The sequence below is a fragment of the Bos indicus x Bos taurus genome, chromosome 17 (genome assembly GCF_003369695.1).
Source record: "Bos indicus x Bos taurus breed Angus x Brahman F1 hybrid chromosome 17, Bos_hybrid_MaternalHap_v2.0, whole genome shotgun sequence".
In the NCBI taxonomy this organism is placed as follows: domain Eukaryota; kingdom Metazoa; phylum Chordata; class Mammalia; order Artiodactyla; family Bovidae; genus Bos; species Bos indicus x Bos taurus.
The window spans coordinates 65831917-65840486 of NC_040092.1; the positions used below are offsets into that span (position 1 = coordinate 65831917).

General features: G+C 44.4%; 2 protein-coding genes across 6 annotated transcripts in view; one reads left to right on the forward strand and one right to left on the reverse strand.

Moving 5' to 3' along the window:
- The window catches only part of LRBA (LPS responsive beige-like anchor protein), a 756962-nt gene extending 752676 nt beyond the window's left edge, over nt 1-4286 (reverse strand). For 3 of the 5 annotated variants that reach the window (XM_027513426.1, XM_027513425.1, XM_027513421.1), the window contains exons 1-2: nt 3369-3642; nt 2341-2778 (exon numbers count right to left, since the gene is read on the reverse strand). In XM_027513426.1, the coding sequence (XP_027369227.1) occupies nt 2341-2559 (219 nt within the window). In that variant the 5' untranslated portion in view covers nt 2560-2778; nt 3369-3642. Of the gene's footprint in view, nt 1-2340; nt 2779-3111; nt 3198-3368; nt 3643-4182 lie in introns of those variants that run through there. The other 2 variants (XM_027513423.1, XM_027513422.1) reach the window with 2 other exon arrangements.
- Nucleotides 2798-7890, forward strand: LOC113907755. Its single transcript, XM_027567358.1, has 2 exons — nt 2798-3290; nt 7617-7890. Exons 1-2 carry the CDS (start codon nt 2798-2800, stop codon nt 7811-7813), a joined length of 690 nt encoding a protein of 229 aa, XP_027423159.1. The 3' UTR covers nt 7814-7890.
- Nucleotides 7891-8570: the final 680 nt, after the last annotated feature.

Sequence of the window (8570 nt, forward strand, 5' to 3'; positions counted from 1 at the left end):
ATAAGAAGAAGAAATGAAATGTGAACAAAGTTTCACTATTCACCTTTAGCACGACCAATGATTTTTCTGTCCTTAGCTTGGGGAAAGCTATGCCTATGCTATAAATATCTGTTCAGGAAAGCAAACAACTCTACATCAACTCAAGAAACAGGTGTATTCCTAGAAGGGTCGTCATTCTAAGAATCACCAATCTGCTTGACCTGCCAGGCTCTCAGTTTCCTCATCTATAAAATAAGCTCCATGTGTTAAAGACTTGATGAGCAAAGGATTTAAAAACACTTGTAAAGCACCTGGCCCATTGCCTAGCTGGTGCTAAACTGCACTAACTTTTTTTTTAATCACACCTATTATTAGTTAATACAATTTCCTTCTTCGAGTAGAATTGAGACAAAGGCTGATAACTATCAATTAGAAAATATTAAGTGCAGCAATCCTAACAACACTGAAACGGACTAGCTTACGAGATTCCTAACATTTTCAGTTTCCAAGACTTTAAAAGACTGGCCAAGACCCCTGATACCTGGGTAGGAGCATGAGAAGTCTTGTAAGGAAGAACAGAAGAAAACAACTAATCTAATCCTCTCAGCAGCTTTCTCTGCTGTACACGAGAAGAGAATGCTGGTGAAGAGGAGGTGTAATTGACCAGATTTTCCCCTCTCCTTTTACTCAGACACCTGTTGCCCCACAGACAGCTATCAAAGACTTAACCAATCACCTTAAAATCCATACCCAGGTCTAGAACTCTAGGCAGCAAATAAACTATCACTACAGAATTTGGATTTTCCTTAATGGTAAAATGCAAGTTACTCATGTTTGGTCATCCACCTCCACAGAGGACATTCAAACAGAGGAGTTGGAATCCTCCTCTGCCAGAGGAATGTGGTGTTACACACACAATTAATGATGGACTATATCACTACCACAGATTTTTCTTTAACATCCAAGAAACATGAGGTTTAGAAAAAGAAAAATCGAGAAGCAAAGTTTTCAAGTCTATCTTGAGATAAAGGAATACATCAATTTGCCATTTATCTTCCTCAGATTCACAAACTGTGAAAGTCCACATACACGCAAGATTCCCAAAATGTTTTTAACTACTGAAACTGGATAACAGACACCAGACCTTATTACACTGTTCTATTTTGTGTACATCTCAATATCTCCACAATATACCTACTTTAAAGTGTGTATGTCTTTGCATATAAACTCCCAATACAACAAACTGCTAGAGAAATACTCTATTGTTCAAAATTTTCATATTCCATAGGTAAGTGAATTTCATCTAGCTACTTTCTCATTCTAGTAATTGTACCACAGGTAACCAGTCTATTAGTAAAGGTCTAGTGAAGGAAATAATTAACTGCCCTGAATAAAACAAGCCTAACCTTGAAAAAACAGAAGCAAAGGGGAAAGGGGCTAAACAGTTATTCAACTACTGCACATTCATACTTCTTCCCTTCTATTATCTTGTAACACAGGTGAGTAGGTGGAAGAATGGGAAATATCAAAGCCAAATTTATTGTACATTGACAGGCAACAGCTTGAAATAAAGAAATCTAAAAAGTCCCCATTAGAAATGAAAACTATTTCTGTGACTACAGGAAAAGGGAAGTATGGCATATCCACCTTTTAAAAATAACATTCGTAGCTCATAGTATAACCAGCAACTTCCAATGTCCAAATATGCTTTGCTGATAGAACATGAATTCACAAGAGAAATAAAAACCATACTACTTCTGCTGCAATCCTCTTTTTAAACTGCCATTCAATTTTCAAAAGATGTAACCCTAAATTTCATTCCAAAATTTGACTTTTGTTCCTTACGTCTAAAAATAAAACTAATCGAAATTAAATATAAATGCTAACTTTGCAGCAAATTAATCTTTCATCAGCTCTGTGAACAAGAATTTTCTGTTCAAAATTTATGGCAAAACATAACTTACTCACAAAGGAGTAGGTAGAACTACCCTTTACATTATTTCTCAACTCCAAAAAAAGGGCACAAGAACTTATTTAAAATGTCAAAGAGAAATGCACACTTAGATATATATCACAATGGGAGAAAAAAAAATTATAGAATAAAACTTCTCCATAGGAGTCCTCCATATAATACTTCCATGGTAACAATTATTTTCTTAGGACCAAAGGATCTGCTCACTTTCACAAAACCTGGAGGGTGTAAGTTTACATAATTCCCCTTAAGCTGAAAAATATCACAAAGTGATTAACTTAGGTCAGCAGAATTTTGTTTCTATCACCAGCCGGAGTGAAGCACGTGGCTTCAGGTCTTGTTCTCCAACCCACTGAGAAGATACGCTGGTAAAATAGAGATCTACTTACCAGGTTAAAGATAGTTTCTACAATATCCCTATTGGATACTTCTCCAACTTCAACCAAGCCCGTCAGCACGGCAAATTTCATTCTGATACCCCTGATGGGGAGTCCTGGTGTCAGGGACAAGGCACCCCCTTCGGCAGGGGCTTCTTCTCCTTTCCCTCCACCTCCTCCGTCATCACCTGTTGGTGGCGGGGATGGGACATTATTGTCTTCACTGGCCATGGCGAGTTCAAGGGAAAGGACAACTCAGAGTCACGCCGGGACCCAGTCGCCGCGCTAGTAATAAGCACACGGACGCCACGCAAAACGGAAAGGGTCACTCTTCCCAGCTGTGGAGAAACCCCAAGAGCAGTTGGTGTGGAAAGTCCTTGGCGTCGCCCTGCTGATTCTGGAGAATGTTTGTCCAATCTCTCTCCCGGAGGCTGACAATAACGCCAAACCCTATTGGAAGATCAGATCAATGTTAAAGGGGCTCGGTTTTGTTGTAGGGTTTTCGGGGAGCGAGGGGAGTAGTTGCTGTCCGTCAAGTCAGTTCCTACGAGCACCCCGCTTCCAGCCACCCGCTTCCCCGCGGCTCGAGGCGCGGGGTTCCGAGCGCAGGCGGGAGCCGGAGGCCCCGTACCAGGTTCCCTCCTCCCCCACACCCGCGCAGGTTCCAGGCGCAGGGCAACCTCTCCTCACAGGTGCACGGAAGAACTGTCGCCGGGAAAAGGGGGGGGCTGGAGGAAAGCAGGGGTCCCAAAGCTACCCTCGAGGTGGGAAGTTCCCCCTCACCCAGACACTCGGGGCTCGTCCTCGCCCCCCGCCCGGCAGCCGCGAGACGGAGGTGGCGGCGGAGATCCAGGGCAGGAAAGGGCGGGGGAAGGGGGCGGTGATGACTCTCAACGCTCGGCCCAGGGGGAGGAGTGGAGCACCTCGCGGGCACCTGAGGTTCTTCGGGGAGAGGCGGGAAGGTGTGTAGTGGCCAGGAGGGAGGGGGAGGCCCGGCGGCTACGGCGAGGACAGGAGGGAGGAGAGAGAGGTCAGCGCACCTGGTCGCAGCCTCCAAGTTTCCCTAGTCCGCTCCCCGGGAGTCCGAGGCTGCACAGAACTCCATGGCTTCCTGGCCCGCCCCACCCCTGCGCTCAGCCTTTGCAAAAACAGCCGCTGCCGGCGCTACGGGCGCGGCTGCGGAGGCCGCCGCGGGCGGTGAGGATGCTACTGACACAGCTCGCCCCGCCACCGCTAGCGCGGCCGTCTCTGAGCCCGCTGAAGCTGCTCCCCGCCGCCATGACAGCGCCGAGGGCGGCCGGGCGCGGCGTGCGCGTGCGCGAGCGCGCGGGGCGGTGGGGCGGGCGCGACGGCGGAGGCGACCGCGCGGCGGGGTGGGGAAACGAGGGCGGCCCCCGGGGGCCGGCGGGGCGGGGGGGGGGGGGGCGGGAGCGGGCGCGGGCTGGCTCCAGGACCGCCTGTGCGGACTGGCGGGCGCGCCACGCAGGTAGCTCCAGGTGTCTCCTTAGCCCGGCCAGAAAAGACCTTTCTTTTCAGGAGCCCACTCTTCCCCTCCTTCCACTCCCCGATCTGGGAAGGTGCTTTGGCGAGTGCCCAGGCGGCGATTCCTGGCTCCTTCAGTTGTTAAGTTACCGTAGGATCTCCGGGCGCGGAGGGAACACTACCCTCGTTGCCAAGGTGTCTTCTTGGACTCGAAGAAGGACACCTGAGGGACCGCTACGAGCCAGAGAGGTGGCAGCGCTGCAGCCAGCAAAGCTGCTGTCCTTGTCTACGGGGAGCACAGAGTCCCCACCTCTGACAGCTTTCAGCTGCTGCCCGCCCGCCGCGCTCCGCAAAGACTCGGGAAGAGCTTACCACTGGGATGCCCTGACAGCTGCCACCTTCCCCTCGGAAGGGAGTGTAGGGCGGGAAGATCATTTGCACGAGGAACGGGGAAGATTCCTTGCAGCTGCCGCCCCACGGAACCTCTCCCACATTCTAAGGAAGGGAGGGTTCCTGAGACAGCTGCTCTAAACAGTGTGGAGGCGGGTTCATTCTGCCTGTAGATCTCTGAAGAGTGTTTTCTTCTCGGGATTTTCCAATGTGAAAGTTAGTTTCGCCTCATTCTCAGATTAGTTTAAGAGATCAAGTATATTAGGATTAGAAACAACTCGGATCATCATCTGTGTCCTTCCCCCCTGCTCCCCATCAACAGTGAAGTGTTCTTCCTGGCGCATTAGTGAAAAACAAACACACATTAGGGAAGAAAGTGGCTTTTCACCCTTACGGTACTTACTATTAGAAGCCTTAAGTCCTTAAATATATATGTAATGTTTAAAACACTAGCAGTCAAAAGTGAAACAAAAGTGATGTCAAAGTTAGGAAGTACTACAGAGGAATCAGGAGAAAAATTATATTGGTTTTAGAGAGGAAATAGTTTCCTACAGAAAGGGTTATTTGAGATGGGCTTGAAAAATGAACTTGACTTCAACTATCATGGAAATTTAGAAAGGAGGGGAGCAACATGAGAAAAGACCAGAAGCACAGGAGTGTCTTTAGAAAAGTTTTAAAGGTTTACACCTTTTTAAAATACTAAAGTGAATTCAGCTGTTCCACAGCTCATGGTTGCAAAGATCTTTTTTCTATAAGTGGGTTTAATGTTCCAAAAATGAGGCAGACAGTTTTCTCATAATCTGAAATGATGACTTGTGCATGACCAGGTTAAGAGACAGTATCAAGAACTTGCTATTCCTGAAAACTTCTAACACCTCGGGTTTGCGTTTTAAATCCTTAAGTGAATAAGTCTGGAGGAGAAGTGGGTGTGCCAGCGGACAAGGAGACAACTCCACTTCACTGTCAACACCTGTGGAAGGAGACAAGGCGGCATTAAACCCTGAAAGTCTTCTCATAGCGTTTGCCCCCTCGGATTTGGGCAGAGTCTAATCTTGAGTACCTTAATATATCTGGCCTATAAGTGCTAGTAGAGTATTTGTAAGAATAAATGCCTTCATTGAGAAGAAGCTGCTGCTGCTGCTACTAAGTCGCTTCAGTCGTGTCCGACTCTGTGCTACCCCATGGACTGCAGCCTACCAGGCTTCTCTGTCCATGGGATTCTCCAGGCAAGAACACTGGAGTGGGATGCCATTTACTTCTCCAGTGTATGAAAGTGGAATGTGAAAGTGAAGTCACTCAGTCGTGTCTGACTCTTAGCGACTCCATGGACTGCAGCCTACCAGGCTCCTCCATCCATGGGATTTTCCAGGCAAGAGTACTGGAGTGGGGTGCCATTGCCTTCTCCCTGAGAAGAAGCAGATGATGCTAAATGCCCTAAACACAGTGTGGTTGTTTCAACAGAAAACTAAAACGATTATTTGAATTTATATATCACATCATCATCAGTGTTAGTTGCTCAGTCATGTCCAACTCTTTGTGACTCCAGGGACTGTAGCCCACCAGGCTCCTCTGTCCATGGGATTTCCCAGGCAAAATACTGGAGTGGGTTGCCATTTCCTTCTTCGGGGGATCTCCTTGACCCAGGGATTGAACCCAGGGTAATCTCCTGCACTACAGGCAGATTATTTACTGTCTGAGCCACCAGGGAAGCCCACATATATCACATAAAGAAAGATAAAAGCATGTTTTAAGATGAAAGAGAAAACAGAACATCACAAGTCTTGTTTAGCAGAGAGGAAAAAAGGTATTGAAATTCTGAGGGGCAAATACACCCAAATTTGGAGAATAAAGATGAAAAAATTTGCTTTTAAAATAAAAGGGAAAGGAAGGAATGGAAAAAAAAAAAAGATTACCTTATATAAAGCCAGACTTAATTTTTCATGACCATCTATCATATATCTCTGACATCACCACCTTCACAGAATTAAGGGCTAAGGGCTTTCATAATTTTACTTGCCTTCAAGCGTACGTCGAAGTCATAGCAGAGAAGAAAAAAAGCAGTGGATTTAGAACAAGAAGCCTTGTGCATAACTCAAAGGAATTAAAGCAAAGAGAATGTAATTCCAAGGTGAAATTAAAAAGACTTGATCTATAAGCCTTCACCTATATGCAAGGGAAAGAAAATTTTGATAATAAAAATAGGATGGAATTTTTCTGTTTCTACGAGAAAGTACGCCCAGTCCACCCAATTGTAACTTCTTGGCATTTTGCTAGAGTATAATTAGATTATAATTTAGGGAAAAGGTACCATCTACATAACTTACTACGCACCAAAATCTGTATTGCTGTTGGAGTTCTCTTCAAATTGTTATTCAGCGTAACTTATATCACAGGCTGGAAATTCATGGCCTTGGCTTGCAGCACCCTCCTCACGAGAAATGCACACATTGCTTTTACTATTCATTAAATCTTACAAACGTTAAGGAAAACTTCGAATGACATATTTATTGGGCTTTTAGAGCCTGGGAACAATTGCAATGTAAGAGAAAAAGACATTTTCCTACCCTTATAGTTGGAAATTCAAACATTTAAAAGTTTATGTGATTATTCAACATCTAGAAGTTCAAAGTGATCCACATCAAGTTAATTACGTTTGGACCATTTTTAAATTCTTGTTTTTCTTGTGTATGTCAGACAGGGATAGAGACTTTGAAAAGAGCAAGCCGAGATGTACATTTTAAGGCATAAAATATTAATGAAGTATTTAGTGTAGTTGACATAGACATACACCAGATTGGTTGATTTGTCTCTTTTATTTTCCCATGTCAATTTCTTTCTTAAGTAGTATATAAATAGATTGCCTGTTTACAGTGTTCTCTTACAATGAGAGCTAATGTAGCTCTCAAAATGTATCTCTCTTACAATGAGGGATAATTACAAGATGGTACTTGTCATGAGACTGCAATGAAATGTACCACCACCCTACTCCCCGCTCCCTTTGCAATCCATGTAAGTGCATATCCCTGGAGTGACTATTGGCACTGTTCCCTCAATTCTGAATTGCTTATCTAAGCGAGGTCTCTGAGAAGCAGTGTGTCCCCTGAAAGTGGTAGGTTACCATTTCAGCCACCAAGATATAAGTGGTGGTTCATATAGGTAATGAGACCAACAGGAGATTGTTTCCAAGCAGACAAGAGAGGAAATTCCTTTTTCCAGCCCTCATTCTCTGGGGTTTGAACTTTGAAATGCTTGCTAATATTCGATCCCCTGGAGAAGGGAATGGCTACCCACTCCTGTATTCTTGCCTGGAGAATTCCATGGACAAAGGAACCTGGCGGGCTACAGTCCATGGTATCACAAAGAATTGGATGCGACTGAGTGGCTAACACTTTCACTTTTCACTTTCACTCCATAAGGTGACTTCTGCCATACAGAGGCACACTTGGAAACCAAGCCACATGGAGAAACTGTGTGGAGAATAATCAAAGGCCTTCAATCAGTAGCCCCAGCTGAGTTCCCAGCCATCAAACAACGTCTGTCCTCCATGAGAATGAGCCATTGTGGATATTCTGGCCAGGTTGAGCCTTCAGAGGACTGCAGGCCTACCACATGATATAAATTGCACTGTTGGGTCCAGTTAACCCACATAGAAATTGTAAGAGGCTATAAATACTTGTTGATTAAAGCCACTGAATTTTGGAATTTTTTGTTATATGGCAATAGATAGAAAACTAAAATATCATAAAACAGATTATTTAACTTTGGATTCCTCCCCCTAACCATGTTACTTTTGTTGGTCCAGTGTATAAACTTTAAAAAATATTCCAGCCTGGTTATAGCTATGCTATAACCAAGAGGGCCTGTATGTTAAAGAAGGTGGTAGCAACATATTTAGCTAGAGAGCCACAGGGGACAGGGGGATTTTGTGTTATAATCACATTTGGGGTTATAAAATTCACGAGAAATTTTCCAGGGAGTTTTTCTCTTTGTTGCTAACTGAGAAGACTTAGGTTTAATTTGATTTTAAAAAGTACCCATTTCCTTACAGACACCACCCCAAATTATTTCTCTGATGAGAAATGTTACAACCACCATTCGTACGCATACCTGTATTAAAAATACAGAAAGGGGGAAAAAAATACAAGAGAGACTTCCACGGTGGTCCAGTGGTTAAAACTCTGCACTTCCACTACACGAGGCTCTGGTTGGATCCCTGGTCAGGGATACCACATGCCTCAAAGTGTGGCCAAAAAAATAAATAAAAACACAGGAATAAAATGTTCAATTCTACTACTAATCAAAGAAACATGAATTAAAATAATATTGAGATAACACATTTTATCTTTCTCATTGCAAATATTTATAGTACT

Coding starts and splice junctions, on each gene's coding strand:
- LOC113907755 (XM_027567358.1), top strand. CDS start 2,798: ATGTTAAAGGGGCTCGGTTTTGTTGTAGGGTTTTCGGGGAGCGAGGGG. Junction 3,291..7,616: donor CTTCGGGGAGAGGCGGGAAG/GTGTGTAGTGGC, acceptor TCACTCCATAAG/GTGACTTCTGCCATACAGAG.